Source organism: Thermobia domestica, chromosome 5 (assembly GCF_964235325.1).
Source record: "Thermobia domestica chromosome 5, izTheDome1.hap1.1, whole genome shotgun sequence".
In the NCBI taxonomy this organism is placed as follows: domain Eukaryota; kingdom Metazoa; phylum Arthropoda; class Insecta; order Zygentoma; family Lepismatidae; genus Thermobia; species Thermobia domestica.
In genome coordinates, this window is record NC_137458.1 from 267,970,273 (window position 1) to 267,989,773 (window position 19,501).

General features: G+C 35.7%; 1 protein-coding gene across 1 annotated transcript in view; it reads right to left on the bottom strand.

Annotated features, from left to right (window-relative positions):
* Nucleotides 1-19,501, bottom strand: part of LOC145686588 (uncharacterized) — a 188,197-nt gene that overhangs the window by 110,846 nt on the left and 57,850 nt on the right. The window contains exons 11-15 of the mRNA XM_081760044.1: nt 17,002-17,116; nt 14,176-14,252; nt 9,694-9,833; nt 8,173-8,323; nt 1,404-1,583 (exon numbers count right to left, since the gene is read on the bottom strand). Coding sequence (XP_081616170.1) covers nt 1,404-1,583; nt 8,173-8,323; nt 9,694-9,833; nt 14,176-14,252; nt 17,002-17,116 — 663 coding nt within the window. The remainder of the gene's footprint in view (nt 1-1,403; nt 1,584-8,172; nt 8,324-9,693; nt 9,834-14,175; nt 14,253-17,001; nt 17,117-19,501) is intronic.

The window sequence follows — 19,501 nt, forward strand, 5'->3', positions numbered from 1 at the left end:
CTTTGAAATTCCATTTACGAACATTACTTTGAAGCTTTAGGGACAAAATTTTTCCAAACATGGACTTTGGCTTGTTGCGGAATGTGCAGAAGAGACATTTATGTGTCATCTGAATTTTCTTATTTGAATACTTTCAAGCCAAAATGCTAACTCCGGGATTAAACTACTGCACAGATCTAGACAAGCATTCACACACAGTATTCTCTTGCAGCTAGGTTGGCTCTATCTAATTTTACCTGAATCTATCTTACTTTTAATCTACAGATCTATAGAAATTCAAACTCTTAGAGGAAATATGCAAGAAAGAAATTTTAGTTTCTACTTAATATTCCCGATGCCCTGGCACGTTATAATGGAATCTACCCTTAGTAGTCTCTTTCTTTTTTCTCTCATCCATTAATCCCTGCTTGATTTAAAGTCCATTTGAGTTGACAAATTGGGTTTTCATTAATATTTCAGTTTCACCACTTCCAACTAACTTTACTCATGTACTAAAACAAGAATTTCTAATTTCTTGAAATTAGCGAATAACGAAAGCATAAAAAAATCAAACTGGATTAGAGTGCTTTTCTATTTTCTTAAACTGTTTTGCAAGTAAAATATACACTTGGAGACAGCTCTGCGGCTATTCCTTTTACACTCAAAGTTGTTCTTGTAAAATTGCAGACTTTCACTTAGAAAGCTGTAGAAAGATGTCGTTGATATCCTGATTCCCTTTGATTCATGATTTGTACATAATTGATTTTAGACTTAATCAGCCTTCCGAATGATACTACACATAGACTTCCAGGATATAAAATTCAGGAGAATTTCCTGGAAATTCATTTTCAAGCAACCTATTTGGGCGCTTCTAGCAGAACTTAGAGTGAAGTTACCTCCATAGGTTATTTTAAAAGTAACATTTTCCTCTCTTTGAAATGTTTTTTGAATTACTGAAATACAGGTAATAGGTAGGAAGATAAAAAAAAAAAAAAAAAATTAACCATATATTAGTGGAAAATTACTGAAAAATAATTTTAAAAAATACATTTTACAAAGGTTCTGCTCGTACCCTAATTATCTTGAATTTGTGGTTCGAACATCATTGGCTTCAGAATGAAGCAGACTTTTAAATATGCTTCACGGATGTGAAATTCGGGAGAAAGTTTGGAGATTTTCACGAAAATAGTAGTTTTCAAATTTAAGCAACCCTAGTCGAATACCAGGATCAAATGCCTATTAGAAAAATTTAGTTACTGACTACTGAAACAACAAAGCAGAACAGCAATTCTATAAATTACACTTTATACATAGATTTTGATATGGTTCAATCATTAGGTTTTCTTTTACACTCAAATTTTGCTAGAACTTTTTCCATCATTAACCTGATTATCCTAGTGAAAAGTAAATGCAAATAAAAATACCTTAATTTTCTTCAGGTCTTCCAATTCCTTTTTACATAGCCCTAATTCAAGTTGTAACTGTGATTTTTCTTGTATAGCAATTTTTCTCTCTTCAGAAAACTTATCCAAAGTTTTCTTCACAGTCTCATATTTCTCTTTCAGTTGATCTAGTTCAGCAAGTAGTTCCTTTCGGGTATAATTCTGAAAGAAAACAACAATAAGCAAAGAATAAATTCCGCTATCTATAATATAATCAAAAGAAGAAGAGTGCACAATATCGACCCACTGAGGTATCTCAAACAGCTACACACAACTAAAAATATAACAAGGTTTGTATAGTATAAATAGCGCGATGTATAGCGCTCGTATGAAAATTAAACCAATAGAGAATGCTCCAAGAGCATTACCAGAATGAACTTAAAAAGAAATAATCTTTCTGAAATTTATATGAAATTGTATATTATATTTATTTAAATTCAACAGATAATACATTTACATATTTAGAACCTGCGTATTAGGGGATCTATTGAATTAGCTGTAATGAGCTGTCACTTTTTATCACCGTATATATACCGAAAATACAGATATAACCAGTGGCCACCGGTTACTATTTTGTACCAAAATGTTCACCATCCTCTTAGGTATTAATCAACACCAAAATCATCTCTCTATGACTTACGGTTCCCAAGATATGGCTCCTTAAATCTCTCGAAATCGGAATTTTGGGCTAATATGTCAGAAATGGTAAGAGTGACGGGAAAAATTCCATCATTTCTTTAAATAGTTTTTGATGCTTTATCGAATGGAGGATCTCAACATTGAAAAATTCGCAAATAACAGAAACAGCCAGATAATTTAAGTTCGTTGAAAATAATGCATGAATAGTAGTATCAATTGAAAGCATGAAATGTGAGACGCTTTGCTATCAAGTAGCGAACAGCTCATCGACAGTTTCCAAAGAAAATGTGTGAAAGAGAGAGAGAAGTGGGAAATGCATCGCAGTTAAGAAAAATCAAAGAATAACACACACGATCGTTACTTAATAGTGTATAGTTTTCATATACAGTCTAGAAATAATTTCAGGGAAATAAAAACTATAAACTGCATCACACTGACAAAGAACGTTGTACTTTTTAACGCTGTAAAATTACAATCTCGATAATTTACCTTCAAGCAGGTTTTGTTCAGGTCAATTGATCTATCAACTGATATACGTCTCATATATTTGGACAATATTATAGATCAGTAAACAATAATAATTTTTAAGTGTTAATCAATCACAATTTTGGGTTATATCCAAGGATGTTATAAAATAGAGGATCTGCCCATACAACAAAATTGTGAAGCCATACGTCACTGCTTCGCCACACCTACTCTGCCCACTCTGCACCACTATGATTGCAATGTTTCGAGCCAACAATCATGGCGGAAACGAGAGTAGCCAATCAGACGTTCCGGCTCAGATGATGCTCGGTTGTTTTTTGGCTTCAATGAGTTCATACGATGAAGATATGTGTGGGCAGATCTATTTTATAACATCCTTGGTTATCTCTCATTAACTATATTAAATAGTGTAATTTTGTTAGTATCTTAATGAAGAGCTTGTAGAATGGATACTTCAGTATCACTTTCATCGTATTACGTTATAGTACAGCATCAACGTTTTAGGTTTACAAGAACTTTTTCTCCATTCTCTCGAAAAATATCCACGAGGATTTACACTTATCACATTTTATTCAGCTCCGTAAGAACTATCGATGGATTGTCTCATCTTTCGACTTTTATATTTTTTTAAATAATATTATAGAATTCTATATAATGTAAATTACTTATTAGCAAATAGTCGAAAAAATACACACACTAAGGAGTACACTTCGTTAAATAAGCTTCCTCCGATACGGAGAAAAGAAAAGAAAAATTAAAAAAAATTCTATGTCTTTTTATTCAGTACTTTTTACAAAATTGGCAGGTAAGTATTGCGTCACCCTATAGGTGTTCATTAATCACTGGACTGTCCAAGTGCATCAAGAGTCACGTTATCTGAGTATTGGCAACAAAGGTTGAAGTGTGAGCCTCGTTAGGAAGTGGAATAGCGCACTGGCTCGCAGTTGTCTGGAGAGCAAGGTTTGATTTCTGATCCAATTTCTCATTTTATGCTCTTTAAATTTCATTGAATTCGCTCCATAGTGAAATACGGGATAAAAATGGAAATTATAAGTGAAAAACTAATATATAATGACAAAGGAAAAAATACCTGTGCAGGGAATGGAGTGAATGTAGTAAGGTAGGTGTTATAGTCGGCTAAGAACAGCGAGAAGAATGAGTGATGGTATTCATGGTTACGATGAGAAAGTCTTCCCATCTTTTTCTGAGGAAACGTAGAAGAATCTGGAAGAAAGATATAGAGGCTACATACGGCATACACAGAGAGTATGGTCAAGTGTACGGTGTAGATCTGTGTGAATTTAAGTATAAGGTGGGTTCATTTAAGGATGTAAAACTCTCTTTCAATCCGAATCAACTATTATTAAAATTGCAGTGGTCACAAAGAAAGAAAAGGACGGTAAACTGTAAAAATACCTAAGTATAAATTACATGAAAATAGTTTGATAATAATAATAATAAAAACTTATCAAACACTGGCAGACCATTTACCGATAAGTTTCCATGCACAATGCGTTTAAGACGATCTTTTTATTTTCACGTACTAGGAGATCCGAATTTACTCATGGGCAGCAGGGACCCGGGAGGTATATTAATTAGATTGAAAATGAAATGATTTCTTTAAGTTTTACGTTCCAGGGTTATGCCGGTTAGGCTAAAGGAGACAGTGATGATGAGTGTAATGGTGGAATGAAGAAAGTGAGAGGAAACGGGAGAACCCCGAGAAAACCCACGAGCACGGTGTTTGTCCACCAAAGTCCACACGGCGCGAGCTGGAATTGAACCAGGGACCCCAAGCACCGGAGGTGAACGCTCTACCACTGAGCCACCGCGCCCCCAATTTCAATTAGATTGAAGTGACATATGCAAGAAAGAAAAACGAAAGGAAAAAAAATAAACAAGATCTATATTGAAAACGAAGAAGTTGATACCACAGCTCAACCGAGGATATTCTATATATATTTACAAACGAATACGAACAAATAATTGAGCACAAAACCTGCTTGGGTCCAGGGGCATAAAATACTTACTTAAAACACAGGCATGCGTATGAGTTAGCTGTTCAATTGAGTCATCGGAAAAAACAAAATTTTGCAACAGATGGCGCTAATTCAAGAATCATTCGTTGATAATATACAGTGTATCCATAAAGTCCATTGCCACCCCGTGTATCTGCGAAACGACTGCGAATATGAGAAAACGCAAAAACACGCCCGTTATTATTTTAAGGGATTGAAATTATGAGCTATAAAAAGTTCCACCAGACCCCACCCCCAAATAGGAGTATGGGGTTAAACTTGAACATTTCAAATGGCAAAGGGGGTGGAGTAGTTTGAACGGGCTCGACAAAAGATTTTTTGCTGTAAGTTCTGAATTTGCTATTTTGCCAAAATCTAAAATGGCGGTGAAATCAAATTTCGGACCTTTGATGACTTTAGATATCTATGGCTTGTGAATATGATCCTTCTACGTTTTTTAAAATTTATTTTTAGGCATGGTGTAAGTATTGTAAATAATTTTGTAAACGAGAAAATGATGAGTTATTAGGTTGAGACTGTTTCTGTGCATCTTACCCCTAGTTTTGTAAACGGAGGCCCATTTTGCTGTTATACTGTATAGCCAGGAGAGTAAGGTTTTAAGAAATGGTTATTTCAAAAGTAGAAATAAAGAGTTGAGAAAATATGGACTTCACAAGGAGAGATCAGTACTACCAGAGTTTAGAGTAGTAGTAATCACTGCAGGTTTTAGACATGTAGAACTATGTAGTTTCGCTAATTGAAAATTAAACAACCCACATACACAGTCCCAAATTACCTTAAAATTAGTTACATTGGCGTGAATCAATCTTTGCATAAACATCTTAATGGATCACTTGTTCATCCTGAGATTTGCCTCTAGTCGAAGCAGATTTGACTACAACCTAGCTATTTTCTTCCTTCGGTTGAGTGATCGGCCAATAAGTTATTCATTTGACGGAGACAATCTTAAGAGAAATTAGGCTAACGCAAGCAATTAAAAGTACAATTACCTATCTTATTTGGCCATTTGGATGTTATTTTGCTTAGCAACTTTTACACTTCTGACACACAATGGTGAGTCATGCGTTGCAGTGCTCATAAATTTTAGTATTGTTGTAGTTCTGCCTTTCTTCTCGTCGAATCCAATCTTCATACAAATGAATCTAATTGGATGCAGTCCTCCAATTAGTACTGAAATGAAGTAGTTAACGCTGTATTGTTGTAAGACATTTTATCGAGGATAGTTTGAGGTTATATGTGAGTGTTCGAGTATTGCTGAAGATTTTCTTACGACATTCATAATGAATCGTATCGAAGGAGCACGCACTGCTGAAGATATAACTGAACTTATTTTTCTTTTCGGAAAATATGGGCGAAACTACCGTGTGATTGCTCGAAGATTTAATGAATTGTATACCAAACGAACTAGTGTAAATCATCAGTATGTGCGCCAACTTGTGAACAAGTTTCCTGAAACACGAAGCGCTAAGGACCGACCTCTTCAGATTGGCCTTCAATCTGAAATTTATTTTCACCGCCATTTTAGATTTCGGCAACCTAGCAAATTCAGAACATACAGCAAAATTTCTTTTGTCGAGCCCGTTCAAACTACTCCACCCCCTTTACCATTTGAAATGTTCAAGTTTACCCCTGTACTCCTATTTGGGGGGTCTGGGCTGGACCCTTTATAGTACACAATTTCAACCAATTAAAATAATTATGGACGTGTATTTTCGTTTTCTCATATTCGCAGTCGTTTCGCAGATACACGGGGTAGCAACGAACTTTATGAACACGAAATTTTAACCCCCGCCGTTTTGGATGGGGTCAACATAGGGACTTGAAACTTTCGGCAAAATATTTTTCTTGTCGAGACCTTTCCAACGATATATTACTCGACATCCTTTGTCATTTAAAATTTTCAAGTTGACCCCACCTACCCCTATATGGGGGTGTCTGGAGTGGACCTTTTATAGCTCAAAATTGAAGCCTCTTAAATACATGTTTTTGCGTTTTCTCATATTCGCAGTCGTTTCGTAAGATAGACGGGGTGGCAACGGACTTTATGGATACCATATATATATATATATATATATATAGTGATTTTGTAGTTTTGCATATTTTACAACAAATTGATGAAAGACCAAAGTATATATATATTTAATTTAATACCACATTTTACTGCTTGACTTCCACAAAGTGAAGAACGCAAGTAAAGCTTGTGAAAAGCTGCGCAAAGTTTCAGTGAAAATGTTTCCAAGAACGTCAGTGAAGACGATGATTCACTGTACTGAAATTTCGTATTGCTGGTGATTTGATCATTTGATCTCAACGACTTCCACGATCAGGGAGGCCTATCGAGGTTGATGACAAAATAAATACACTAATCGACTGAAACCTATTACAATAAGAGGTTGCAGAGACATTGAACATCAATCTTTCAAGCGTTCACGAACAATTCAAGAAGGAAGCTCGATGTTTTTGTTCCTCATGCACTCAAGGGAAGTTCAATTGACTTTGTATATAAACGTCTGTGACATGCTCATTAAACATGAAGATTTATATTAAACATAAATCTTCATGTTTAATGAGCATGTCACAGACGTTTATATATATACAGCGACTGATAGCTTGTGATGAGAAATGAACTGTTTACAATATAGTGCGCAAACAGTTTTGTTCCGATATGATTCGATTCAAACGTCGTCGAAACCATCAGAGGATTATAATCTCAGGTGGGATTTTAAAGGTGTGTTTCTTCAGCTCCTACTAAAGAACCAAACAATCAATATGAATGTGTATTGTCGGTAATCGGACAATTTAAACGAATTTATAATACAGAAACGTTCAGACTGTCCATCAAGCCGAATCGAAACCACACACAAGTTTGCTCACACGTCATAAATTATTGAAGCTTCGATAGGATGTCTCGCCACATCCACACTACTCGCTTGACCCTACATCGTTAGACTTCCACTTGTTTTGCTCTCTTCTAAACTACTTACACGGTAAGTAAGTTGAATTCTCGCCCATAAAGACAGGTCCTTCTATGAACGGGAAATTAGGTCACCGAATCATGACAAAAAGTTATCGAACAAAGCAAACGACGTATCATTGATTGATATTTTCTCTATATAAAAATACCCTTAAAAAAAGTCACGACTTTTCTAGTAAGTCATTAATATCATCCATAAATTTTTGCCTTCTTTGTCTTTCTCTTTTTCCTTTCACCATACTTTGTATCACGTCGCTTAGAATACAATTCCCTCTAAAAAGATTTCTAACCAGTTTTAATTGCTCCAATATTTTTCATTTCTATCCTATGAATAATTGCAACGATATTTGACAATCGAAAAGGTTACAGATTTCCCAGAACAGAAAATCTATTACAACATCAATAATATTAAAATTAACTTACAAACAAATGCTTTAAGTTAAGAAAAGTAGCGAATTTAAAAATTAAACAATTGCATCTAAAATTTTTAAGTTTCATTGAATGTTCCCAAATAATTTTTATATTATTTTTCTGAAAGTACTTGGCACTTGATTGAAATCACTTCAATGATGTATCTATATACAATATTCATAAGACATCTTTACCAACTTACTTCATCATCGTCGCTGTCTTCACTCGCCGTACTGTCATCCGAGGAGTCACTGACTCGTCGCCTCTTCTGGTTCTTATAGAATTCCTCTACCTTCTTGATTCGCCATTCAGACAGTTCTTCCTGTCGTGCTTGCTCTTCTTTCAATCTCTCACTGTTCGAAATAAAGGAAGGAAATAAAATATTAAAACAAAGCAGTTACTCCAAAGGGACAAACCAGGTACACTCATGTCCAAAATTATTGTCGCATATCTATAAATATGTTGTTCTAGGAATATAATTTGATAATGAATTCGCCCGGAATTTCTTATGATGTTAGTATGTGTATAATCGGCAAAGACATGTATGTGAAAAATTTCATGTCAAAAGAGCATAAAATAACAACAATAAAACAAAAATAAAGTTTTCTTGTCCATTAAGAAACATTTTGTTTTATTCATTATAATTTTCGTATTTATAATTCTTCTCCTATGAAATTTACCACAAATATACATTTCCCAATTATACACATAGTATCAGTATTAAAAGTAACCTGCAAAATCATTATGAAATTATATTCTTACAAGAAGACAGTTATAGATATGCGACAATAATTTTGGACATGAGTGTACATACATAAATACAAACAGTGGTAGAAACTTTCCTTTTGAAAAAGCCACACTACGCAGGTTTTCTTCAATCTTCCTAAAAACGGTTAAATCAAACTAGGTTCACAATAAAGCGTTGTAACAATTACAATAGTTAAACATGAGTTCTTCACTCAGTTTTTATTTATTAAGTCTAAATACGGTGTATATACTATACTATTTCGGTAATCCTTATCGCCTTCCTTCTAGGTATCTCATATGAAACTTGGGTTTTGAACAATGAAAAATAATGTTATAAAGATCTGTTAAGTTAGTCCGGTACAATGGAGTGCAGAACTCAACTACTGTAATCACAGGACGATGACAGGCACATGATATCAATATTTGTGGACGAGTTGCAACTTCGAAACTTCTGTTCCTGGCCTTTTTTTTTTTTAATTTTTATTTTTATAACAAATCGGAAAATACAGACTACTTAAAATGCCAGTGACCTCAAAAGCAATCATACTTTCAGAAACATCACTAAAAAGAGGTTGTTCATTGAAATCAATGAAATCATTCAGTATATAAAAGGAATCCTATTTTCCTTTCTCCAAACGGTTCCACCACAATTTAACTTCCTGATTCTTGCCTCTATCTTATCTCACACAGAAAAAAGTGTACCAAATACATTTTGAAGGCTCGAATTAAGGCTAACACTATTGTGTTCCATATTTATACACAAGACTGTCTTTCTCAAAACCTACGCATGAGGATTTGCACTTCGCTCCGAAGTTTATCGATTAACACAAGCCTCATCTTTGACTATTTTAACTTTCGTCAAGCGCTATCATTGTAGAATTTACCAAGCAAACTGAATTATATACCACTCTATTTGCTGAAAGAATAAATTATGCAATCTAACTATACAAAGAAATGATTAAATAAGATAACTCACTCGTATGTCTTTTGAACTTTGACAAGCATCTTGCCGAACTCATCACACAATTCCACTCTTAGCCGTCGTTCTAATTCTAGTTTCTCTTTCTTCTCCTGCTTCAGTTGCTCCTCAAGTTTCTCGATTATGGAAATCAAGTCCTAAAGTAAGAAAAAGAAAAGAAAAATAATTTTACCGATACGAAATCATATATTAGTGTCCTACAAGCCCTAAAGGAAAGAAGACTGGTGACAAATTTAATTATTTTTAAGGGTTATTTTTTAAGGTCCGTTTGTGAATACAGTTTGAAATTTCGCGTGCTCTTGAGACTTAGTGAGTACACAGGCTCCCCGCGCTTCAGTGTACTACTCTTGACTTTTTAAACATTTATGAAAGACATAATAAGCGTCATTCACTAAAATCTGAAGTTTGTAAAATCTCAAAATAATCAAATCGATTATAGTTCTATATGTAGTGCAACTGCAGGACACCAACACACCACCACGAATAAAATATTTGAATTCTTCCTTCACTCTAAATATGAGTATTACTAAGTCACGTTGCCCTTCAATTTATCCTAGAGCGTTCATGGATAGAATTGTACAATTTATATAGTATTTTCTGATCAGCCTAGCACAAACCACGCATTTCTGCAACCATATAGCACCAAACTAAAACAATAAATTTATTTTCCAATAGTAGTTCAGATTGCTTTGGTATAAAGGAAACCGAAAGAAAGAAAGAAAAAAAGTCTCGTTCGCAGAATAAAAGTTTCCTGAAAATTACTTTATTATAAGCTACAGAGATCTGTCCAGTGACCTACAACACTATAATCTGTTTCACGTAACCTGGGAGTTCCCCCCCCCCCCCCACAACGCTCAAGTACAGGAGAATGTTAGCGTTCCGTCTTCCACCATCAGTCGCCGCACAAAAAGGTAGGCCTATAGAGTGTATATAAATATGTCTACATAATAAAAACAACTTTCATAATAACACTGCGTATTTTAAAACACTGAATTACATTTACTTGTATTAGTGAGGCAAGGAAGACGTCTTATTATAATGAAAATTTTAACGGTTGTATTGTTATTTTCCTTCTTTTTGGCAGTCGGAGTTGTGACATAATGTTGGAATGCCAAGGGATAGAAGGATTGGCAACTGAATGAATATTTACTTATTGATACAATAATTTGATAATGTAAAATCGAAAACCGAAAATGAAATATTTGTTTTACGTCCCACGATTATGCCGGCTAGGCTAAAGGAGACTATGATGATGAGAAATGAATAAAATGGTGGAATGAAGAAAGTGGGAAGAAACGGGAGAACCCCGAGAAAACCAACGTACACGTTGTAAAATCGAAAACCACGTACAATTTGTATGGGTAAATTATCAGAGCGTTAAGATGATAATAGAACCTGAAATGATTAAAAAAAAAAAAAAAAAAACACTCCTCATTTCCTCTCTTATTAACATATTCTTACATTAAAAAGAACAAAAAGGAAAAGAACCATATATTTACTGATAATAGTGCTCCAATAATAATTTTGTTTGCTGAGTCTCTCTTGCAGAAGAGGGGAAAAATGACGCTTTATTGTCTTAGAAATATTATCGGTCTCCATTAATAGGAATAATCATTTGCACTATTTAACTTGCAAGAGGGACGGTTATGGAGTGCAGGATATAAAATGAAATGAAATCTTGAAGTTTTACATCCTACGATTATGCCGACTAGGTTAAAGGAGAAACTGGTGATGAGAAAAAAATAAGGTGAAATGAACAAAGTGGGAGGAAACTGGAGATCCCGAGGAAACCCAAGCACGTGGTGTTTGTTTACCACAAAGTTCACTTGGTGTGAGCTGGGATCGAACCATGGACCCATGCACCAGAGGTGAACGCTCTACCACTGAGCCACCGCGGCCCCAGGCGTGCAGGGTAGTCTAATGTTGTAACAACAGTTGATTATTGTATAAGAGAGAGGGAGAGAGTAAAAACTAAATACAAGTTGGTTTAATTATACAAAAATAACGAACGCCTTGACTTAAAGAGCTCAAAGGCTTATCGTAGCAGAAACAAACATTTCCATTACATATTAATCTACGGAAAGTCAATGTACCATGTTTGTTATTAACCATCCTTTAAAGATAATGCTTTACATTGTCCGGAAGCCTTCTCTTTCGCCCATCTCCTGGGCTTTTCGAGTAAGATTTGGTGAGTTACTCGCTGACTGATTTGGTGACTTACTTATTTCCTACACAAGCAACGTGTCATGCTTATCTTATATGTATTAACTTTGCTATTTCTATAATACTATGTGACCTGTATTTGTTGTGAAGTAAAAGCTAGTATAGGTTTTAATTCACCTGAATGTATGCCTCTTTTGCTCCAAATATTTTATCAACATTTTATTTTCGAAACCCCGCAGTTCCCGTTCTTGTATTCATGTTAGGGATCAGCTTCCACATGCATACAAAATTGGGCAGATTAAGCTCTTATTGATTTTAATATTTTTGATATTTGTTAGGACAATGAAATGTTTTACAGTAGGGTAAACTTTAGTACATAAATAATATGCAATACTTTTCTACAAGACAAAAATTAAAAACAGTAATTGTTTGTTACTCGGGGTTGATAGCTAACAAGAATAGCAGTGCTTTCTTCACATCAGGAGCGAGCGAATTGACGCACGAATTTAGTTTTCACGATTATGTTTATTAGAAAAGCTTCCCTCCCTGTGAAGGTCAAAGACTTGCTTTCCCCTTCTGAAGTGGTGGGGAGGTAGGGGAGTTTTCTATCAGGTTGCCTGAAACAGACTTTAGTAAGAAAGTATCATTAAATGAGTTGTTAACGAATATTTACCAAGCAGCCCTCCCCACTATTATAGGGGCTAGCGAGTGCGCCCGGGTTCAATTCTCATTGAAAGAGCATTAAACTCCTGAACGCAATACGGTAGTTTGGATTCCACCTTGAACTTCAGGTTCACGTCTCATATAGACTCGGTGCTGAACTTTAACAATTTTTAAAAGTATTTTACAGTAATTTCATAATACACTGTTAGCATATTTAACACTTTAGCTGCCATTTGGGTGCGATCGGACTCACAATTTCTAATTCGTCGAGTTGTCGTTAGAGCCTTGTATTTTAAAGTGCTGCATCTAGTGTTAATGAACTGTAGTGTTTCTATCACACACTATATCGGAATATTTATGCTGTAGGTTTTGTTGTTAGATGTTGCTGATTAACGCCGCTAGAGGCGCTGAATATCAATTAACAAGTATTTACTGTTTTTATAGGGTTGATCGGACCTACGTGTTGCTTTTTGAATGACTTGCTTTTTTTTTTTTTTAATAAATATACCAGTGTTCTGAAGTCTCCGTCAATTTGCTGATCTGCGCATATTTCTTCGTTTTTCATTGCACAAAGAAACTACTTATTAACACTAAAAGCAACGGGAACTCATCCAACTTCTCCCATGCTTCTTCATATAATAATGAACAAATGACTATCCGAGTTGCCAGTTCAACTGTAATTTATCCCCTTGCCCATAATCCAAGAATACACGACTAGGTCCGATCGGACCCCCAACTTTCATGCGCGCGGATTCAATACATCGTCTTAAATTATGAGAAATGAATGAAATGGTGGAATGAATAAAGTGGAGAAAACGGGAGAACCCCTAGAAAACCCACGCACACGGAAAAGTAAAAGAAAAAACAACTAGCACGCATCTTCGTGGATGTATCGCGAGGTATATAAAAATTTGGAAGTGGAATCGGTTGTGGATTTGAGGCTCACCTGAAGACCTCTTACCTTTAAACCCCCTTCCTTTCACCTTAGGGTAAGCATAAAATATTTCTAAATAGTCTAGGTCTCTTCTATACAGTTACTTAGAAGTATTCGAAGCCGACCGTGTGGATTTGTATACAGGCCAAACTAACAAAAATTTTTATATATAGGATTAAGGACTGTTTATCCATGAATTCTTACATTCTGTAATAATAATAATAATAATAATAATAATAATAATAATAATAATAATAATAATAATAATAATAATAATAATAATAATAATAATAATAATATAATAATAATAATAATAATAAAGGTTCTAACATACTAAATGTATATATGACACAGGAAAGAAATTTATGGCTAGTTCTCGGAAAAAACTTTCAATATCCTAGGAACTTGTAGTCTGCCACAAGTCCGAGTTTTTAATCAACAGAATACTTTAATATAATATTTATTAAAAGTTCCATATGTCAGTAAATTGCACCGCGACTCGTTAAAATACAATACCACCACTGGTAACTCTGACACACTGTAATATATAGTAAAACTGGAACTGCTGACTGAATATCTTACGTATTTGCTAACTAGTTGCAAAAGTAAATGAATGATTTGATATTTAATCAAGCAACGATATCCAGAATACATTTTGAATATGCAATTTTTAATATGGTATATATGAATTAATTCCAAATATCAATTCAATCACTTACCTTGTAAGTTTCACGTTCTTCTTCTGCCTTAGTCTCGTTAGCAGTCTTTTCAACTGTTTCTTCTTCCTCCGTAATAACTAATTGAAAACAAAGGAAAACTATCAATTTAAGTGCATTTTTTTAAAGGTATAACTTTACTTCAAAATTATTCGCACTGCAATTATTTTCATTGTGTTTAGTAATCCTTTACGGGACCTTCGTTACTGCAGTGTGACAAACTTACGATACAAGACACAAGTCTAATTTTAATGTTACTTTTTTTTTTTTTTTTTAAAGGGAAAAAAATTAAATTTCTTCAACATTCTTACCTTGCCCTGCGTTGAACAAACACAAACACACACACACACACACACACACACACACATATATATATATATATATATATATATATATATATATATATACAAAGTTTTATGTCCCATGGCTATGCCGACTAGGCTAAAGGAGATTGTAATGATGATGAGAAAATGAGAAATGAATGAAATGGTGGAAGCGGGAGAAAATAGGAGAACCTCGAGAAAACCCACGCACACGGTCTTTGTTCACCACAAAGTTCATTTGGCGCAAGCTGGGATCGAATCAAGAACCCCATGCATGAGAGGTGAACGGTCTACCACTGAGCCACCGCGGTCCCCTCCTGCGTTGAACAATTATGCTATGTTGGCAAGAGAATTGATAGAATAAAGGCAACGGTGAGAAAAAAAAAACATAGAGAAACATCCACGAACATGATGGCTCACCACGAGCTGGCACCGAACAAAGATCTTTTTCTCTTCTAGAGATAACCACTGAGCCATCGTGTTGTTGCGGACTGAAGGAAGGGGAATCTTGGAAATGGGACTGAATTTTCTTCAATTCCTACTTACAGCACGCGGATGACTTGTCACTCTCGTTCCAACATAAAAAAATAATCAAGTTTTAACTTCCCTTCCTTCTAGTATCTATTTTGAGATTTTTTTTTTTTTTTAAATTTTTGTAACAGCTGTTAATAAAGGATTATTCAAAAAATCGCGCCGGTTTTGTCACATCAAATAATGAACTTTATTTTTTCAAAACACACTAACAAAATTCATAAATATGTTCATCACACATTCCCATTCACATCACACACACGTATGGTGAATGACGTCGAGCATATGACCACCTCTACTGCGCTGGCATGCAATAATTCTGTTCGTGAAATTGGCTATGACTGCCTGACTAACAGCCACACTGTCACGAACCACCGCAATGTTTTGCGCAGAACGACCACTACGACGACGCCTAGGATTTTTAATGTTCACTGTTGAACCCGTTTCAATGAACTTTTTCATAAGTCTGCGAACTGTTGATTCATTCGCTGCCTCATTTCACCCTAGAGCCGCGCAAAGTCTCCTAACAGTTGCTGCATAACTTTCTCCGATCTGATAAAAAGTTTTCACAATTAGCACACGTTGCGCTATAGTACACTGCTTCATGGCCAGATACAGACTGAAGAAATGCGAGAAATTCAGACTAAGGCGACAATCGGAATGTTTGTGGGTAGAGCAACAATACAAAACAATGTCGATAAAAGAGAGACAAAAAATTGCCAGACGATCCAAAACCGACGCGCTTTTTGAATAATCTTATATATGATTTTTGTTATTGGAAATATACATCTCTATTGAAGGTTAAAACTATTTAAAAATTCACGAAAATTTATATGAATTTTGACGAAATTCTCCTTCAAGAAAACAGCAGCAGCAATTAAATTTCCATCTTTTTGATCTTATACCTATCTAAATTTACTCAGTCTAGAAATGATGTTATCCAACATTTAATAACTCAACTGCTAATTATGACACATCGAATGCAAATTACAAGTCACGAACATATCCTTACTATATACCAACGGCGAAATAACCAAACCAACTCTAATACAATAGCTAGGTTTTAGTCCTGCATTAGGAAGGTTAAGAGAATTCTAACCGGCCACTATAAGTGCAATTTCATTTTGTTTTTCTACATCTTCACAAAGATATTATTAGGAATTCAGAATTTTACCATATGGTTATTTTACTTCAAATGAAATGAAAGGAAGTCTGTAAGTTTTACGTCCCACGATTATGCCGGTTAGGCTAAAGGAGACGGTGATGATGACAAAGGAATGAAATGGAGAATGAAAAAAGTGGGAGAAAACGGGAGAACCCTGAGAAACTTCACACACACGATGTCTGTCCACCACAAAGCTCACTTGGCGCGGGCTAAGATTGAACCAAGGACCCTATGTACCAGAGGTGAACGCTCTACCACTGAGCCACCGCGGTCCCACTTACCCTACTTGCTTATAAATATATTAGACTACGTAATGCAGACGCTTTTATTGAAATAAAACGAAATTATTAACTTTTGTCTCATGGTTATGTCCTTTATGCTAAAGGAGACAGGTGATTAATGAATGTGAGTGATTATGGAAGAATTTGTGGAATACGAATGTGGGAGGAAATAGGAGAACACCGAGAAAATCCACTGAAACATTTTTTTTAAGCTTAACTCTCACGATTATGTTCTAAGACTAAAGGAGATTGTGCAGATGGTAAATGAACGAAATGATGGAACGAAGAAAGTTGGAGGAAACGGGGAACCCCGAGGAAAAACTACGCAGACCGTATTTCTCGAACAGAAAGCCCATTTAGTGAGAACTGGGATCGAAAGAAAGACTTTCAAGTACCAGAGCTGAGCACTTCCACTGAGCCCTTGTGCCTCGATTTTTTTCCTTTCTTTAAGATTACTAATAAGGAAAAAAATAAAATATTTCAGAAAAAAAAAAAAAAAAAAAAAAAAAACAGTATTTCGTAAACCTACCATCTGACGCCAGTGCAGACTCCCAAATATTTGTACTTTTCATCACTTGTGCGTTAGCGAACTGCGAGAACCTCGAGTACCTTGGTGCTGACTCTCTCTTAGTCTCCAACAAAACCTGAAGAATGTAACTTTCATGTAACATCGAATCACTCACTATACAGTAAATTACACTATAAGATCTGAGTATGCACTATATACTGAACCAAAGTTAAATAACGAACTGTTAAAGAGAAAGAAACAAATCGTACGAAAAAAATAATGAAGTTGAAGGAGTGTGTTCAGAGGTAAATTCTTCCTCACGTAATTTTCTTTATAAATATTTAAAATAAATCAAGCCATCAGTACAAAGAAAACCTATCAGAGGTTAGTTCAGAAATTTACAATATTCTTACCATCTAGATCCATGATTCTTACCGGTGTGCCGAGAGATTCAGCGTGTATACTGGGAACTTTGAAGGCAGTATGACAAGGAAGGTAGAAAGTAATTAAAAATAAATTAAATAAATAAATAAATAAATAAATAAATAAATAAAAGGAACAAGAACAATATCACAAAGACCTAAAAATGTTTATTTTCTAAAGTCGAGCAACAATTGACACTAGTTATCAATGAGGATCTGTCTCATTAATTACGTTAGTGTGTCATGGGTACACTCAAAGGAGGTCTGTGTCATGAGAAAAAAGTCAAGAATTACTGACCTAGATATCGAGTAAATAATAACATTTCAGTTGCAATTTAGATATCCAGCACTAATACAGAATCATTTTGATTGATTTTTGATTCAGCTGTAATGAAGAGGTCAGAATCGAACCTAACTATCATTTAATGAAACTTGCATTCCATTATATACAGCACATTGCAAAATAATTCGACATTTATGCTTCTTAAATGCTTGATTTAATTTTAATACGATTTTAAGGGCTCAAATGTAGTCTTACCTTATATCACGTTGTAATTTAACCAAAATTTCAGTGTGAGCTGACACCTATTAACCAACAACATTCAAGAGAGTAGTAGGAAGAATCACTTTATTTTGTGGTTAGATCTTAAACTACATGGTGAGGCAGAAGTCGATTGACACCCCTGTAACACACGAATGGCTTGGCTTTCACACTCGGTTCATAGTATATGTTGTTCGGGTGGGTAATAGGCCATATTGCACGAATTGGTTGCCCTGGCGGCCATCTTGTATCCAACTTTGGATTTTGTTTTAAATGGGAAGGGGGGCATGTGGGGTATCATTTGACACGAGTTCGATCTCATGGAAAACAGTGGTGCAGTCCATTTTCACCTCCAGTTATTGGTTAAGGAGTTTTTGCGTCACAAAGGATGAAAATTTGGCATTACAGCGTGTTTTTCTCTGTTGTTTCAGGTGATGTAAGATGTCGCTAACAATCCCAGAAAGAATCGAGGTCGTATAGAAGAGTGGTGGACGATCTGTCAGGGTGATTGCGGCTGGGTTCAATGCATCCCACCCATAGAGGGAGAACATCTCATACGTTGCAGTGTTCAACTTGTTGAAGAAGTTCCATGAGACGGGTTCGGTGCACGGCAAGGATCGATCTGGACGCACACGGACCGCTACTGCCGACGACAAGGCGAAAGAAGTGTTGGCTGCTATTGTGAAAAGCCCAAAACGCAGTTCTCGTCGTATGGAATCTATAACAGAAATCAGTCTGCGATCAGTGTTAAGAGTGCTATATGGAAACAAGTGGCACTCATACAAGCTGCAACTCCAGCTGCGGTTAACAGATGATAATCCAGACAGGCGAGTGCAGTTTGCTGAATCGCCACAGAAATGTGTGAGGAGGATCCCGTGTTCCCACAACGTGTTCTTTGGAGTGATGAGACATTATTTTTCGTCCACGGAGAGGTCAATAAATAAAATTACAAATACTGGAGTGACATAAACCCACATTGGGGCCAAGACAGCAAAGAGGTGGGTGGGGAAAAGGTGATGATGTGGTGTGGAATCTGGGTGACGCGCATTATTGGACCGTACTTCACCCACGGCACACTGACTGATGAGAAATATCGTGATCTACTCGAGGATGATGTGCTCCCTGTTCTCTTGAATGAGGACGGTGATTTCCCATCCTTTTTCCAGCAAGACCTCATTATGCGTTATGTACACGCCAATGGCTCAATAGACAATTTCGGGAACATTGGATAGGGTGACGGGGACCGATAGAGTGGCCACCATGATCCTCAGATCTTACGCCGCTAGACTTCTTCCTCTGGGGCCATCTGAAGATCCTGGTTTATCAAGAACCCACCCCTGATATCTACCATTTGATGCAGCGAATTATGCCATGTTGTGAAACCGTCACCCAGACATACTGTTGCGAATCCATGCGGAATGGCAGAGACGACTTGCAGTGTGTCTTGCTCAAGAAAGAAAGCACATAGAGCACATGCTGTAATGACAAATTTCACCCTTGTGACGCAATAAGTCATTAACCAATAACAGTAGGTGAAAATGGATGGCATCACTGTTTC